Source organism: Oculina patagonica, chromosome 4 (genome assembly GCF_052425735.1).
Source record: "Oculina patagonica isolate OP01 chromosome 4, crgOcupat, whole genome shotgun sequence".
In the NCBI taxonomy this organism is placed as follows: domain Eukaryota; kingdom Metazoa; phylum Cnidaria; class Anthozoa; order Scleractinia; family Oculinidae; genus Oculina; species Oculina patagonica.
In genome coordinates this window covers 63,601,618-63,619,438 of record NC_135761.1, presented here as the reverse complement: position 1 = coordinate 63,619,438, position 17,821 = coordinate 63,601,618, and the positions used below count along the sequence as shown (strand labels likewise).

At 38.5% G+C, this 17,821-nt stretch overlaps 3 protein-coding genes across 3 annotated transcripts in view; 1 reads left to right on the top strand and 2 right to left on the bottom strand.

Annotated features, from left to right (window-relative positions):
* LOC144651076 (neuronal pentraxin-2-like) overlaps positions 1–2,135 on the bottom strand; it is a 4,147-nt gene extending 2,012 nt beyond the window's left edge. Inside the window, exons 1-4 of the mRNA XM_078510948.1 lie at positions 1,856–2,135; positions 1,280–1,321; positions 758–983; positions 38–168 (exon numbers count right to left, since the gene is read on the bottom strand). Coding sequence (XP_078367074.1) covers positions 38–168; positions 758–983; positions 1,280–1,321; positions 1,856–2,069 — 613 coding nt within the window. The 5' untranslated portion in view covers positions 2,070–2,135. The remainder of the gene's footprint in view (positions 1–37; positions 169–757; positions 984–1,279; positions 1,322–1,855) is intronic.
* LOC144651064 (A-type voltage-gated potassium channel KCND3-like) overlaps positions 111–17,821 on the top strand; it is a 95,885-nt gene continuing 78,174 nt past the window's right edge. The window contains exon 1 of the mRNA XM_078510934.1: positions 111–187. The gene's annotated coding sequence lies outside the window, so the exon portion shown is untranslated. The remainder of the gene's footprint in view (positions 188–17,821) is intronic.
* On the bottom strand, positions 7,371–17,400 carry LOC144651083 (neuronal pentraxin-2-like). The gene is made up of 6 exons (XM_078510957.1): positions 15,096–17,400; positions 14,595–14,762; positions 14,176–14,389; positions 12,969–13,099; positions 12,624–12,728; positions 7,371–7,610 (listed from the first exon to the last, which is right to left on the bottom strand). Exons 1-6 carry the CDS (start codon positions 15,532–15,534, stop codon positions 7,465–7,467), a joined length of 1,203 nt encoding a protein of 400 aa, XP_078367083.1. The 5' UTR covers positions 15,535–17,400; the 3' UTR covers positions 7,371–7,464.

Sequence of the window (17,821 nt, the reverse complement as noted above, 5' to 3'; positions counted from 1 at the left end):
GAGCAATATTTCACGACGGATATTAAGTTGACTCTACCTGTGTTAAGACCTTTACCAGAAGCCGCAACCTTGCCATCTTTGTACAAGCTCCATGATCCAGCGGTATTCTCCCATGTTGCGCAGATGTGGTGCCACTTTCCATCGTTTGCAGATACAGATGTACGGCCACTAAAGAGAACAGTAAAGAGTTAGTGCCACTCCAAGCATTGTTTCAGTTTTATTTCTTATTTCAGCTGTTAGATAGTTGTGCCTTTTCATTGATGTAAATTACGTCTGCATATTAAAAAAAATTAAGGATTGCTACTAGACACATTTTGTTCTTAGCACTTTTCTAAGTCTAACATGGTTAAAGCCCTTTTATAAAGCCTCTGTTATCCTCACGGGAAGCTTTGTTCTAAAAATAAGCACCGAGAATTGCTTTTTGATCTTAATTCTTCGTGGCCAAAGGACCTAGATTCCTTATAGCTTACTGATTAGTTGCAAAGACAACCATGTTAATGGTTTGCTTTAAAAACAATTTTCAATTGTGATTATCAGAATAATGAGTTAACTGAAACGCTGCGTAACATTGTCTGTACGATGGAGGCTGTACCCGGATATAACATAATGGGGGAAGGGGGGGACTTTACAATTAATACCTCTGATGTGGCTAAAGCGTATGACTGGACTATATTTAGAGCAAAGAATGAATAAAACGACTACAGGTGCATAACGCGGAATGAAATGTTAGCTTCCAGCAGCTAGAATATGTTTGCACCTGCCAGAGCCTCCTACGGCTAAATAAAAGTGTCTGTAGTCAATCAGGAACAGTTCGTTGGTTGACCCAGACACAGCATAGCTTAGTGCTCCTCCCTGGTTCCCTGTATCAGCGGTTTTCATCCACAGACAAACTGTCACGGCTGTCAGGCTTGGCATGCCACGTGTGATGACGTAATCACTGGTTCCTTTTCGCGGGAACAGCAGAGCGTAACTCCTGGCCGCGACTGAAGTGAAACAAGAAAGAAACTCAATCTCAGTTCTCTTAACAAACTTTTAGTATGGTTTGTTTAAGCAAATAACAGCAATTTAGCATGATTTAGGTCCAGTATCCCGAGCGGGATTCAATACAGAATTAAAGTGTCCAAGCCCGGGGAATTTATGCATATATTTCTCGGGTTGTATTTTAGTTATTTTTACTAGTCAGATTTGCTGCCTCAGAGACATTTGGTGTCGTACGGCACATGTGATCGCCACAGAAAAGGTGGATTGTTTAGAGAAATTATATTGTATGATACTGTACCTGGATTTCGTTCCAGAGTTGTTAATCTCTGAGTCAGCGCTTGTACCTGCACAGACATCGCTGCATTCGACTTGTTCAGCAAATTCAACTTTTTTTTCAATACGTTCGTCCAGTGATTCAACTGTTTTGGATAGTGTTTTAATGGTTTCGTTCATAGCATCCAGCTTTCCTGTTGAAAAAGTAAGTCATTGATTACTTTAGGAAAAGAAAGTTTTTATGCATCTGAATTTTATGTTACTAAATTTTTAGCTATATAGTACTGATCAATACAGCGGTATTTCTATTCCAAACACTTTTTTTAGAGAAGGGATTTGAATCACTAGCCAAGGACGGTTATTATTGACTGTAATATACCTTGCTTTTCCATGGCTGTCTGTAACTTTTGAGACATCACCTGAATCTGCAAGGCGAGCGCTGCGTTCGACCTGTTTACCAAATCCAATTTCTTTTCGAGTTTTTGCTCCAGGGACTCAACCGTTTTGGAGCAATTATTGACAGTTTCGTTGATTATCGCATCCAGTTTTCCATGGGGCACGACCCTTTCATCCAAGGATTTCAGTTTTCTGGCCAATATTTCATCTTTCGCGCTCAACGACTGTAATTTGCTTTTAATTTCAGCGAGCGCGATCTTCGTTTCTCGGGCCGTGGACACAACAACCTCGTTATGGTCTCCAGTGATGAAAACTTTACCATCCGCGGTAGTCTTGTTCGCCCCAGTTGACGAAACAACTTGGGTTACAGCCACAAAAATCAAAAACAGAGAAAAACAAATCGATTTTGCTGCAAACATGTTGACGACAAGAAGTCTGTTAGTGAGACTGAAGCCCTGAGCCCAACGATAGAAAATTTTAGTCAGTGTGAAGTACACTGTAAATATAAATTTAACAAGTTTTTTTTCTCGACCGTGATTATGCGATTCACGGTCTGTTTGGTTATCGTGACATGGAAAACAAATGTTATTATTCTACAAAGCGGCTATGATAGCCGTATGGGAACAATTATACTGACGATCCATTTTATGATCAAAGTCAACTAAATGTTAAAGATCATTTCTCTGAAAATGTTGAGGAACATTTCTCTGAAAACTGAAAGTTATCGATCTGTGAGGAGGTATGTGTGCGAGGAAGAATGTAAGATAATGACGAGTACAGTTTTTTGTTCGATGTTGCTCAATAAATTTGTTTCGAGTTCTGTAACGCAAACTTGATAAGGGCTACAGATTATACGGTGTGCGGGGGGTGGGAAGGGGGGGGGGGGGGGAGAGGGAATACGGTGTTTAAGAAGCTGAACAATGTGGCTATCCCGCTATATTTCTTTGCAATTATCGCCACATTTTTCGAGTCTCCAACATCCCGGCAATTTCTTTAGATACCCGGCAAAAATTTGCTCTTTCCCCGTGACATTGGAATTGTCACCCCCTTGGTTTTATGCAAAAATTGCGACAAATGCAAACATTTATCATTACTTTTTGGCATTTATTTAACTTAGCCTTAGTTTCAATAGAGATTTCAGACACAACAGATAGCCATTTATTATTGAAATCACGAATCGGATGACCAGCAAGATAAAAATGGGACACAAAGCAATGTGAAGTTTTGTTTCGTTTCGGAATGAAACACACTGGATCTAAAGACTGTATGTGATCCTTGAACACGATTTTATTTGTCTTGCTCATTTAAATTTCAGAACCAAATTTTAAAGAAGGTCAAGAAAACCAAACAAAGTCTCGTGAAGGAATGCGAGAAACGACCGAAAATTATCGTAATCAGCAATATGTAGACAAGGCTTGTTGTATATGTCGCCTCCATTATTGCTGCAATCAATACTTTTGACGACAGTCTCTTTCAGGCGCTTGTGCCTTCCTTACTCAGTGCGTTTTCAATCTAAACATGTACAAGGCCAGACATTCGATTAGTTTAAATATTTTGAAACGTAAACATTTTGTAACATCCTCATTATTCAGTCATGCCACCCATTCCTTTTGACACGTTACAACCGTGGACGTTGTTACCATGGTAACACTTCCTCATCATGCAAGACGAAACCCCCATCGCGTGACACAAACTGAACTGATCACGCAACGCTATAAAAATTGCGTACAGCTATACCGGCTTTGGGTTTCGGCTCGTGGAACGAGGCAGCGGTGGCTGCCCGCGACCGTGCGGCATGGCGGAGGACAATGTCCGGCCCTATGCCTACTTAGGGTTTTGGCAATAAGTCATACCGGTTTGTCTTTTTCTCTTTGGAACTCGCCTCACAAAAGCAAAACAGGGCGTAAAAATCGATATTTTCGATACTTGATGATCAAAAGGGATAGAAATTGGTAAAAACCGATGAAATTAAACGATTAATATCATACGTGATAAATAACTCCTTAATTTTGGCGCGAAATTTCAACGTTAATTTATAATTTCACATGTGAAATTATAAAATTGCCATGGCAACGTAGTTAGTGGCGTCCGTTTCTCGCAGTTTTGGTGCGAGTTAAGTAGTCACTATGTCGGTGAAAAATGGTTGTAATACTTTTTTTTAAAAAAGCTCGCAATATAGCGATCGTTAATTTTTTTTTAAAGTTTCAAAAAGTCGTCAAATTTTCACAACTTGTGAATTACATTCATAGTCCCTTAAAAATTTATTTATTTGGTCGTTGATTCATTGTCAAGTGTATATTATCTCAAGGGTTTCGTGATTAAAGGGAGTTGAAGTTGTTATATAAAAGTATATTTAGATGATTATACTTTATTCGTTATTTAAGAAAATAATGATTTTTTAAGAAATATTTGAAGTAATGCGATGTATCAAACATCGTCAAGATTAAAGTGTTCACTGAATTAATGTCAAAGTTGTAAAGAGAGTTCAGTATGAATTTCATTAGATAGCATTCCTCGTCTGAATCAGGGATGAAATTCCACTTCTGAACTGTTCCCAGTATAACCTTTTAATTTTTTGTTTATTTTCGTTTCTTTTTCATCGCTCTACATACAGGATACAACTCAGGAGATGCAGTAAAAAATTAACCCAGCATTCTAATTTTTAGTTAACATCCGAGATGACTTCTCAGCTTTCACTTTTTATCATTAATTTTTTTTTGGAAGTTTTTAATCTGTTTAACATGCACTCTGTTTGGTATTTTGAAACACCTGCGAAGGTAAATATCGAGGGGCGGTTTTTATTATAACGCCAAATTCATCCTCACAAAGTATTCGGAATGATATTAATAATGCCGTGTTTAGAGTGTTTTGCAAAGCTCCAGAGCATGATACTAATTTAAACATCGCACATGCTCTGTCGTAAAAGACTTCCTTAATCAATATCAGCATATTCTGTTTAAGGAGTGCGGAAACGTTACTTTGAAGAAATAACACTCAGATTAAGTTCTTTTATCGTATTATCAGTTCAGACGAATGTCCACTTTTGGAAATGTTTTGATCCGCAGATCAAAACAAACAGTTATCCAATCATTGCTCGAATTTGGAGTCACATGATGCGAGGTCTGTTGACATAAAATATTCCTGCTCTGTCGATCGAAATCTAGAACAGCGAAGTGTACAGAACTCGAATTCAAATGAAACAAGCTTCGTTCTATAAACTAAGCGGAAATTCACAGCTAACAGAAAGAAGAAAATATGCCATTGACCTCTCTTGGACAGGAATAAGTAAAGCCGAGACGAGCGCTTGCATTTTAAATGCTTTTCTGTCGCTCGCTATGCCCACACTATGCACTTGGTTTTGGTAAATTAAAAGAGCTGAGCTATGAACTCCGCTTTTAAAATAAGATACTCTCGCAGTTTACGCCACATCATGCAAGGATTTAAGCATCCTGGTCCTAACTTTTTCACGGCTTGCAGAAAGAAAAAAATATGCCGTTTATCTCTCTTGGCCGAGAGTGAGTAAAGCGGAAACGAACGTTTTCCGTCGCGCGCTATGTACATATCAGTGACACACTAAGCACTTGGTTTGGTAAATTAACAGGAGCTATGAACTCCGATTTTCAGATAAGATACTCTCACAATTATCCCGGGCATTAGCTTGGCGGCGTCTCGAATTCAAGAATTAAATGCGATGTCGCAAACTGACATGAAAACATTTACAGTTGGTATCGTGCCAGAACTGACCGGTCTAACAAATTGATAGTCGAAGGTTTGCATAAGCCGTTAAACTTATTACTTGTTTTCTACGAATTAAACGAAAAAGTAAATAGCTTCCTAGAAGCCACATGAATATTTGGCGCAACTGAGTCAAGAAAATAGAACACGCGTCGAAGGAAGCGACCCATTACAGTGGCATTACATTGCTGCAAATCAAACAGCCTGGCTTGGCAACACAATAAAAATATTAGAAAAGAAAAATCCTTCGCGCAGCTCATAATCTGCTGGTCTTGTAGTGAAAACATAAAGTGAGCTGTAATGAGTTTTATCTTGCAATAAAAATGAGTCACAACAAACCTTTCTAACATATATCAAAAGGTGTCAAACTCTGCTTCGCAAAATAGCTGGCCAGGAAATCAACTCGAAGGCTAGCTCAATCATGTGAAAACATCATGGCATTTTGAGCTCCTTATAAACATAACAACAAGACCGTCAGAACTCCTAGCTGGTTAGAATTAAGTTGACTACACTGAAATGCAGGAACATACATTGACTGAAGTCTCCTTCGCCTTCCCTGGCATGGCGCAAACACGCAGCTCGCCAGGGTTCTCATTCCTTCCATGTTTTTCTAACTCCAGGTTATCAAGAAATTGAATCTAATCGAGAAAATAATTTCCTCAATTCGCTTCAGGCGAGTCCATGCTTGGTTTCTTTTGCCAGATACCCTTCCTTTTAATACATTTCAATGTGCTTTTGCGCTTTTCAGCCGCGCGTCGACCTTCGGTCCAAAGAAACCAGAAAGAAAACAAAGCTCGCATCCTGTTGTCCTTGTTGTGTCTTTAAACACGTCCACTAGATAATCTTTGGCGATCCTGGATATATTTAAGATGTTCTTTGACGTCAATTATCCATCAAGTCATCGACTGAAGCGAACGAAAAGAAGCCCAAACAGATTAGTTGTAAGCAGTCTCACTTTGCGTAGACGATGGCTTCCAGCAAAAATCGCGGCCCATCCACCCAAATTGCGGCCCATCGCTCAGATTTCGCACAGAGCAACTAGAATAACTGTAGAACATTCCTGAATTTTTTCAAGGCCCAGAAAAATTTTTAACAAGAGATACACTGGATTAAAGCTGAAGAAACGACTCGAAAGACAACCAAAACAAACATACGCATCGAAAGTAAATTCTAACCTCCGCGCGCAATCCGCCGTGATTTTACACAATTGTCACGCATAACGCTTCTTCAATGCTTTCTTTGTGTTGTGTTACCATCTGGCAGGAAACGCACCACGGGAAAACTTGAAAAAAGGCAAATATAAAATTCTAGTGGAGTCCACTCGGGAAGAATTGACAACCGCCATGTTGTTACGTCACGCTATTGTTTTCCACATTTCCAAAAGTGGACATTCTCCTGGAGTGATTATTAGTGTGTGCAATCATGGCTGAGTGTGAGCCATTGGATTCGAAAAAATAAAGGTTGATTCTATCTCCCATTCCGAGTAATCCCAGAAGAAATACCATTACACAAGCCTCTCTCAACGATGAAAAGTTTCCACCATTGTTTTTGAAATTTCTCACGCCTTCAATGGCACTTCCGTTTTGCGTGCGTCTAAATATAACTTAAGCGGAATTGACATATCCCAATGCCTAGACCGGGAGTGTCCCTCTGTGTCCTCATATTTTCTCTTGGATTGACGTGTTAGAATGCATTATTCCTTGTAACCAGCAAAGAAATTTTTTTCGCGGTAATATTTGGGCCATACATAGTGTCTGAGTGGATTCCTATCAAAATTCAATATTTTTTTAAAACAAGAACGGTTTCCAAAGATTGTTATCAGATTAATTGTTAGTATATCTGGTTTTTCATGGTCTTAATAAAACTCGGATGTTGCACTTAATGGCAAACAGAAGCATTGTTTTAGCTTACCCCTTGCCTTAAAAGTCATGAAAAGTTGCAACGATTTTAAAGAACACGATTAAAATGAGAAAAAGATGTTATCTTTAATGATAAATGCTCCACAATGCTTACATGTTACATCAACAGACGTGAATTTTATCTTCTGCCGGAGCTGACATCTTCATGGAGGTTTTAACTCTAACATGACGGCTTAATAATCTTCACTGAGCCTTTCAAGTGAGCTTTAAAGTCGCTCCACTGAAACACGTTCCCCACCCCTAATTGGCACGACTTGGACATGTGCTTGACTTCTTTGTCCTTTATCACGTGATCCCAGATGTTGAGAGGCAGTCGCCATAATTCCGTTCTGCTAATTTTCGGATCAGTAACACAATTGCCTTCAAACTTTGCCTACGAGTCTATCTTAATTCAAAAGCAAATTAAATCACCTTAGTTTTTGCAAATATCGTAAAATATTTTTTTTATGAATTTTTTTCGATTGGACCGCGACTGGCCTATTTTTAGCAATGGCGACAAGTGAAAAATAGGAAAATTGTCGAGTTCACCGCTTCAAAATTATAAGATATTAGAAATTGTTTTACTTTTCCTGGATTAAATTGAACCTTTATTTATGCAAAGCACACAATTTCGGTTCGTTTAAAAGAAACTTACAATACGAAATAATTTTTTGTTTGCAGCCTACTTCGCCATAAACGCCAACAGCTCAAAAATGCACATTTTCAACTGGCCATTGCGCAAAAGTCCAACTACTTCCGCGTAATATTTGTATCCATACCAACTAAAAAGAAGTCAAAGAGCATAGAAATGTAAAAATATGTTGTGGTTTAAGCGAATTTTTAGCGCAGCCAGGCAGCAATTTTGCTGTTGTTGCGAGCATGTTTATTTACATTGACACAAGAAAGTCGCTCACGCGAAACGAATTTAGCATGAATAACACAATATTTCGCAAACGTCCTAGCTTAACAAAACTTTGAAATAACAGCTGACACAACAAAACATCATTTAAGACCCGAAAACCTCGCCAGCTAGTCAAAAATATATATACTGTCGCCTACCTGCAAGTCAACCGCACAAGGTCAAGTCCGCCATGCAATTAGATTTCGCATTCCTTTCTAGTTTTCGTCGAGCATAGTATTCGCAGAAAGTTTCGAATTAAAACCATTGCCCATAAAACACTTTGCACAAACCATATGATTCCGATAATATGAACAAATGAAGGAAAGTAGCGGGCAGCACAACCGAAGAAATTAACCGAACACAAAACATCGGCTTGAACGCGAACGTTGATTGAAAGTTGTGTCACGCAATCTAATCTAACCACGTTATGTGCCAACTGAAGAAATCAATAATTGACTGTACAAAATTTTAAATATTGTTTCACACTATCCGGAGCCTGATGTTGTGCTGTCTTTGTGTGTACCATTTTGGTGAGTTTAATTGAAGCCAAGCGTGCATTATTTACCTAGGTTGTTTTGATTTTCTGATTTCGACCACTTCCGGTATATCTTCCTATCTTGATGTTTTCATCTGTAAAATTTTTCGTTCACTTTTTAAATACAAAAAACTCACTTTAGTAAAATGATTTATAGTTTCTGTTTAGTTGTAAACAAATATGTAAATGAAAAAGATATGCGGATGATCAGGAATGAAAAAAGCAAAAACAAAAAGAGGCCTATAAAAACCCGCCGCCATCCAGCACATGTCAATCATACTTTATTTTGTTCTCGTGAAGTTTTCACATTTTCCAACAAAATGGAGGAGTTGTGCTTTCTGTCATACACTTCGAAGTACAAAGGTAGTTGTGGTAATTCAAGGGGAATAACCGAGCTCGTTCGCTTTGGAGATTGTAATGATTCCGTAGTCAGGCCCGTAGCCTGGTTTTTGCCCGGGTAGGTTCGTTTTCTCTTAAAGCGGACCAAACAGTTGGACTGAACATTTGCTTAGTATTTTTTCTCTTTATTCACTTTAGCAGTGCACACAAAATGCCATCAGTGGCGATACAAAGCCAGCTTTAAAGAGCTGTAGACTAAAGGACGCGCGGAAGGGAGAGTTCAGGGACTGGACTATAAATCTGGTTAACTGGACCGCAAGGGCCGCCGTTTTCGAGGATCCAACAGTGGGTACGCTTTCATGGGGATTTTTTTTTACTTTATGGCGATTTTTCTTGTATTTTGGAAGCACATAAAGTCAAAGATTTCACAACAGAGGATTGCACTTTCACTTATTCCTATATAAACGAGCTTTTTTTAACGCCACATAACATTGTACGTGTTTGCATTGGTCCGGAGCCAGTTTTCACTTGCGCGATGAGCCTTGATCTCATCGCGAAAGGGTAGAGATATGTGATCCGTTGCCAGTAAATATTGCCTTTCATTTTAACTTGAAAAAAGCTCCAGCCTGAACTGAAAAAATACGATGCTGAAAAATTTTTATGCCCTAGAGTACTAGCCTATATATATGCTGGCTAAGCCATTACCACCGTTACGTATCAGAGCTTATTGTCTACGGGGTGTAAGTGAGCTCAACAGCCTACTTTCGTTCGCGTCAAGGTGCACAGGGGTATCATAGTGGATGCATAGAAGAGCAAGGTTAGACAAGCGACTTTCCCCATCGATGCTCGCATTCAGTTGCTACAGCATGCAGATGTCGATGGCTTTAAAAATGAGACTTTTGCATAAGAGAAATAAATTTTAAGCGTTTTGCTTAAGCCTACCCTTCCGAATTCTCAGAACTTGTTGAAATTTGTTAAACGGGCTGCAATATATATTCAAATCAGTGGAATCAATATGAGATGCAGTTGTGATACGATCTGCCTTTGGTTCAAGTCTGAAAACTGGAAAAGAGGGGAATACAGGTGAAAGGTTTACTAGTTTATTATGTTATTTTTGTTGAAAATAAATTCACTCCTGAATACAAATAACGTCAGTGAAAATTATTTTAAGCGGACAATATGCTGTATCATTCCGCAGACCGGACCTTTTCAATGGGGGGGGAGGGGGTCGTCCGAACCCCCCCCCCCAGCCTACGGGCCTGGTAGTTAACCACTTAACTTCGTGCCATTCTTATAGATTCTATTTTAGTTTTCTTTTATTTCTTATTTTAGTGGAACATCTGTAAACTAGCTATTCTAAGCTAAGCATGTTTCCCACTTTAAATAAAGTAATGTATTGTCAGTATGGTATTGTGTTTGTCGCGGGAAATTTGACGGAACACGAACTTATTTTGGCCAGAGCCGGTGTTTTTGAATTGCCTCCATCAAAGGCAAGTAAAATGTTTCTATGTCCTAAGCATCATCATTCACTTGGGGAATACTGGAAACAGCGCAGGCCATTCCAGTATCCAACCCACCGCGGTTGTAAGAAAGCCATCAAAAGCAGAGATGTTATAAAGGGATCAGCAAAATTTTTAAATATTTTTCTTGTTTACTTATTTATTACTATTATAATTTCACTTTCTTTTTTGTATTTTTATCTTAGTACCTTAGGTGATCTGCTTTAATATGGAGTCCTTGACTCTTTTGTAGTTCATCCTTTGACCGTGTTTTTCTTAGCCTTAGCCTTAGCCATAAAATTGTAATAAATAAATGCTCGGATGGCAAAGGAGATTATGAAACTCCATGGAGTGATTGTCCCGATTGGATCAGGTTGGTAAACCTAGTTCACATTACATTCATATAAACGTGACAGAGATTTTGTTTTATTGGCCTCTGTACGCGTAAAAAAGAGACATTATACAGAACACTCAGTGTCAGTATTTTCTTGTTAAGAAACAATTTGCGCCACACCGTAAACACAACACATATCAAATAAACATTTTTAACCAGTTCTGATGTAAATGGAGCTTAAACAACTACAAGCTACAGTGAAGTTTCCCTTCATGCGCGAGCGACCTAATCCCCCCCCCTTCCCCCCCCCCAATACACACACGTGTACACACACATACCGGAAGTGGTCGAAAACAGAAAATCAAAACAACCTACGTAGAAACTCTACGTAAATCATTCACGCTTAGCTTCAATATAAACTCACCAAAATGATTACAAATTTTTTTACAACTTAACAGAAACTATAAATCGTTTTACTAAAGTGAGTTTTTTTGTATTTGAAAAGCGAACGAAAAATTTTACAGATGGAAACATCAAGAAAGGAAGATATACCGGAAGTGGTCGAAATCAGAAAATCAAAACAACCTAGGTAAATAATGCACGCTTGGCTTCAATTAAACTCACCAAAATGGTACACACGAAGACAGCACAACATCAGGCTCCAGACAGTGTGAAACAATATTTAAAATTTTGTACAGTCAATTATTGATTTCTTCAGTTGGCACATAACGTGGTTAGATTAGATTGCGTGACACACTTTCAATCAACGTTCGCGTTCAAGCCGATGTTTTGTGTTCGGTTAATTTCTTCGGTTGTGCTGCCCGCTACTTTCCTTCATTTGTTCATATTATCGGAATCATATGGTTTGTGCAAAGTGTTTTATGGGCAATGGTTTTAATTCGAAACTTTCTGCGAATACTATGCTCGACGAAAACTAGAAAGGAATGCGAAATCTAATTGCATGGCGGACTTGACCTTGTGCGGTTGACTTGCAGGTAGGCGACAGTATATATATTTTTGACTAGCTGGTGAGGTTTTCGGGTCTTAAATGATGTTTTGTTGTGTCAGCTGTTATTTCAAAGTTTTGTTAAGCTAGGACGTTTGCGAAATATTGTGTTATTCATGCTAAATTCGTTTCGCGTGAGCGACTTTCTTGTGTCAATGCAAATAAACATGCTCGCAACAACAGCAAAGTTGCTGCCTGGCTGCGCTAAAAATTCGCTTAAACCACAACATATTTTTACATTTCTATGCTCTTTGACTTCTTTTTAGTTGGTATGGATACAAATATTACGCGGAAGTAGTTGGACTTTTGCGCAATGGCCAGTTGAAAATGTGCATTTTTGAGCTGTTGGCGTTTATGGCGAAGTAGGCTGCAAACAAAAAAATATTTCGTATTGTAAGTTTCTTTTAAACGAACCGAAATTGTGTACTTTGTATAAATAAAGGTCCAATTTAATCCAGGAAAAGTAAAACAATTCCTAATATCTTATAATTTTGAAGCGGTGAACTCGACAATTTTCCTATTTTTCACTTGTCGCCATTGCTAAAAATAGGCCAGTCGCGGTCCAATCGAAAAAAAATTCATAAAAAAATTATTTTTCGATATTTGCAAAAACTAAGGTGATTTAATTTGCTTTTGAATTAAGATAGACTCGTGGGCAAAGTTTGAAGGCAATTGTGTTACTGATCCGAAAATTAGCAGAACGGAATTATGGCGACTGCCTCTTGACAGCTGTCATTTCACCAATGAAACATTGAATGGCTTCAAAGGATCTTCCTTCAGAGTCTTGCTCCTGCCCGAGCACCAGGGCTCCTCCACCACGGATCACGTGGCCTGTGAATTTGAAAGTATTAATAAAATGATGGATTAATTAATGCAGTTTCTTATTTTTATAAAGTATAGAATAGATATTGTAGTAGAATATCCAAGGGTGCCTTTTTATGCTATTTTTCCAGATCGAATTGAAATTTTACATAGAATAACAGTTCATTAAGTTTTACAGGCAACTGGTAAGCTAAATGAAGTACTTTTCTTGTTCAGGAGCCATATTTGGTGTTGACAAGTTGACTTTACCTGTTTTAAGACCTTTACCAGAAGCCGCAACCTTGCCATCTTTGAAAAAGTTCCATGATCCAGCGGTATTCTTCCATGTTACGCATATGTGGTGCCACTTTCCATCGTTTGTAGATACAGAGGTACGGCCTCTGTAAAGAGAACAGCAAAGAGTTAGTGTCGCTTCTAGCATTGTTTCAGTTTTGTTCCTTATTTTAGCTGCTAGGTTGTTGTGCCTTTCACTGATGTAATTAAATCACGTCTGCATATAAAAAGAAAATGTAAAGATTACTACTGAAGCTGTTGGCTAAACAACTATTAGCACTATTCTTAGTCTTCAGTGCCGTAGCAAGGGTAAAATAAGTGGGGGGGGGGGGGGGGCACACGAGCGCCGGCGGCGCGAGCCGCTAGGGGGGTTGGGTGCATGCTCCCTCCTCGAAAATTTTGAAATCTAGAGGCTTGGAAATGCTATTTCCAGCGTTCTCCAAGAGCTATTTGTCATTTACGCATATCGCAAATTTGAGACATTTTTGAGACATTTTTGTGACATTTTGAGACATTTTTTACACATTGTTGTCACGATTTCTGGTTTGTTTTAGCTTTTGGCTGTTTAATATTGTTGTGCATTTTCCTACGTGAAAATGAAAAAGAAGTACAAATGTTATTGTTTCAAACCTCTCGGGAGATAAAATATTATTTTCAACATTTTATACAGGTCTGTTTTTTACTTTTTGGGAAAAAAAACTGGGGGGGCACGGGCCCCCCCGGCCCCTCCCCTTGCTACGGCACTGGTCTTACATGGTTATAGCCCTTTATAAAGCCTCTGTAATCCTCATAGAAAGCTTTGTTCTAAAAAGAAGCACCGAGAATTGCTTTTTGACCAAGCGACCCGATGGTTTGTTTTAAAAATGTTTTTCACATCATAGCCAACGGTTTAAAACAAGAAGGACCTTAACATTAGAGCTGTCACAGTTGCTATTAAAAATTTGCTAATGATTTTACAAGATTTCACAATAAACGAGGATCAAGCCGAAATCCATTAATCCATTCCAGACTTCTACTTGCGATTCAGTTGAAAAAAAATCATATTCTTACTTTCTATGATGTGGCTGGAGCACATGACTGAATTATAGTTAGAGCAAAAAATAATAAAACGACAACAGGTTTCGCATGGCTTGAATCAGAATGAAATGTTAGCTTCCAGTAGCATGAAAATTTTTAAAAGTACCTGTTAGCGGTTCCCACCCCAAATATGAAATTTCTGTAGTCATACAGGATCAGTTCATTGTCTGACCCAGACACGGCATAGCTCAGTGGTGTTCCTGTATTTCCTGTATGAGCGGATTTCATCCACAGACATACCGTCACGGCTTTGAGGCTTGGCATGCCACGTGTGATGACGTAATCACTGGTTCCTTTTCGCGGAAACAGCAGAGCGTAACCTGCCGAAAGAACCGCAATCTTTCAGTTTTGTTTATTTTAACAAATAACAGTAATTCGAAGCCGAGAATGGATATATTTCACGGGCTGTATTTTAGTAATTTTTACTAGTCAGATTTGCTGCCTCAGAGACATTTGGCGTCCGATGGCACATGTGATCGCTACAGAAAAAGTGGATTGTTCATAGAAGTTAGACTGTATGTGTACCTTGATTTTCCGGCAGTGTTGTTAAACTCTGATTCAGCGCTTGTACTTGCACGGACATCACTGCATTCGACTTGTTCAGCAAATTCAACTTCTTTTCAATACGTGCGTCCAGTGATTCAACTGTTTTGGATAGTGTTTGGATTGTTTCGTTCATAGCATCCAGCTTTCCTGTTAATATTGAAAAAATGCAAAAAAATCGGAAAAGTAAGTAAATATGATTCCTTTCAGAAAAGGAAGTATGCACCAGAATTTTATAGTACTGGCCCAGTTGTTCAAAGGGTTGATAGCGCTATCCACCGGATAAATCACTATCCGGTGGATAGCGTAGCATGTTTTGTTAAGACGTATCCACTGGATAGCAATTTATCCGGTGGATAGCGTTATCCACCCTTTGAACACTGACTGGGCCAGATAAACAAAGCGGTATTCTATCTCAAACACTTTTTAGAGAAGAGATTTGGATCACTAGCCAAGGACGGTTATAACTGACTGTACATATACCTTGTTTTTCCGTGGTTGTATGTAACTTCTGAGACATCTCTTGAATCTGCAAGGCGAGCGCTGCGTTCGACATGTTCACCAAATCCAATTTCTTTTCGAATTTTTGCTCCAGGGACTCAACCGCTTTGAAGCAATTATTAACGGTTTCGTTAATTATCGCATCTAGTTTTCCACGGGGCACGATCCTTTCATCCAAGGCTTGCAGTTTTCTGGCCAAATCTTCATCTTTCGTGCTCAAGGACTGTAATTTGCTTTTAATATCAGCGAGCGCGATCTTCCGCGTTTCTTGGGGCGTAGACACAACAACCTCGTTATGGTCTCCAGTGATGAAAACTTTCCCATTCGCGGTAGTCTTGTTCACCCCAGTTGACGAAACAACTTGGGTTACAGCCACAAACATCAGAAACAGAGAAAAACCGATCGATTTTGCTGCAAACATTTTGACGGCAAGAAGTCTGTTAGTGAGACTGAAGTCTTGAGTAGCAATGATAGAAAATTTTAGTCAGTGTGAAGTACACTGTAAATATAAATTTAACAAGTATTTTTTCTCGAGCGTGATTATGCAATCCACGGTCTGTTTGATGATCGTGACATGGAAAACAAATGTTATCATTCTACAAGGCGGCTTTGATATGGAAAATTTTATACTGGCGATCCTTCCAATGATCAAAGTCAGTGAAATGTTAGGGAAGATTAAATTTTTGTGGACAATTTTGCTGAAAACTGAAAGTTATCGAACTGTGAGAAGGTATGTGTGCGAGGAAGTTTGTAAGATAATGACAAGTGCACTTTTTTGTGCGATGTTGCTCAATGAATTTGTCTCGAGTTTTGTAACGCAAACATGATTACGGCTACAGATTATACGATGCGGAGAGGGGGAATGGGCTGGAAGAGAATACGGTGTTTAAAAAGCTGAACAACGTGGCTATATTTTTCGAGTGTCCAAAATCCCGACAATTTCTTATGATACCTGGCAAAAATTTGCTCTTCTTCGGAGACTGTATGTGATCCTTAAACGCGTCTTTATTTGTCTTGCTCATTTAAATATCAAAACAAAATTTTAAAGAAACTCAAGAAAACCAAACAAAGTCTCGTGAAGGAATGCGGATAATAAACGTCGACCGAAATTGATCATAATCAACAATATGTATGTATATGTATATGTCGCCTCCATTATTGCTGCAATGGATACTTTGGACGACAGTCTCTTTCAGGCGCTTGTGACTTCCTTTAGTTTAAATATTTTGAAAAGCAAATATTTTGTAACGTTCTCATTACCCAATCATACATCCCATTCCGTTTGACACGTTACAGCCATTGACGTTGTTTCCATGGTTACAACTCACGAAAGCATCGTATAACCCAAACTGAACTGATCACGCAACGCTATAGACCATATAAAAGGTATAAAAGATGTTTACATCTACACGGCAGTCTTCTTGACCCCTTTTCCTTGGAGGCTCGCCTTGCAAAAAAAAAAAAAAAAAACCAACAGAGCGTTACAACCGATATTTTCGATACTTGATGATCAAAGGAGATAGGAATCGGTAAAAATCGATATAAATTAATCAATTCATATCGAAAATCAATAAAAATCGATTGCCAGACTCACTGTGACATTCATCTTTGGTTCATGTATCGAGTTGTGGATGTACTTGTGTGGAGAGCCCGAGAGAAATAAAAGCATTGTTCGAGGCGTAGTCGAGAGCAACTCTAGCCGCGTCTCAACAGCAAAAGGGACCGGAAAAGTTTCGGCTGAATATTTTCCGGAAGAATTTGTTACATTTAAACGCCAGATAAATTTTCAAAACGCGAAAACTCAGCTTCCTTCTTGTTGTATTTTTAATTCTTTGTGAGACTAAAAAATCCACACCCATAGAAAACGGCTGGGAAAACCATCACTAGCGTTCGCCAGTTTTGAGATGAACGAATATTTTTCTTGTACACGTCATTTTAAGGATCACTCTGGCGCTATTAATTAAGCTCGCGTGGCCTGATTTGATCGATTAGTCTCGATTTCGATCAGAATATATGGAAATGAAAAAAACAACAACAAAGATTTCGTATGTGTTTACGTAAACACGGGTATTAAAAGAGAATCCTGAGACTCGCGACATGATAAGTGCCTCATGAGTACCGTCAACCTCGAGAATGTTGTTAAAAGATTCTTGTTTTATGCAATGTTTGTGCAAGCCATCTTTTGTTTGCTGTTGTGTCGATCCAGATTGATCCATATTACTAAAAATGTTTGAAACACTTTCTTTTAAAAAAATCTCGCAAGATAACTATCATTAATGCCTTTAAAACTTTCAAAACGTCGTCCAATTTTCACAACTTGTGAATTAACATTCATAGTCTTAAAAATTGTGTATTTGTTTCGTCGTTGATTCATTGTCAGTGTATATTATCTCAAGGGTTTCGTGATTAAAGGGAGTTAAAGTTATTATATAAAAGTATATTTAGAAATGTTAGAAGTAATACGATGTATCGAACATCATCAAGATTAAAGTGTTCACTGAATGTCAAAGTTGTTTTAAAAAGAGAGTTCAGTATGAATTTCATTAGATAGCATTCCTCGTCTGAATCAGCGATGAAATTTCCACTTCTGAACTGTCCCCAATATAACCTTTTAATTTTTTGTTTATTTCGTTTCTTTTTCATCGCTCTACATACAGGATACAACTCAGGAGTTGCAGTAAAATATTAACCAAGCATTCTAATTTTTA

Coding starts and splice junctions, on each gene's coding strand:
- LOC144651083 (XM_078510957.1), bottom strand. CDS start 15,534: ATGTTTGCAGCAAAATCGATCGGTTTTTCTCTGTTTCTGATGTTTGTG. Junction 14,390..14,594: donor AACACTGCCGGAAAATCAAG/GTACACATACAG, acceptor TTCTTTCGGCAG/GTTACGCTCTGCTGTTTCCG. Junction 7,611..12,623: donor CATTGGTGAAATGACAGCTG/TCAAGAGGCAGT, acceptor GGCGACTGCCTC/TCAACATCTGGGATCACGTG.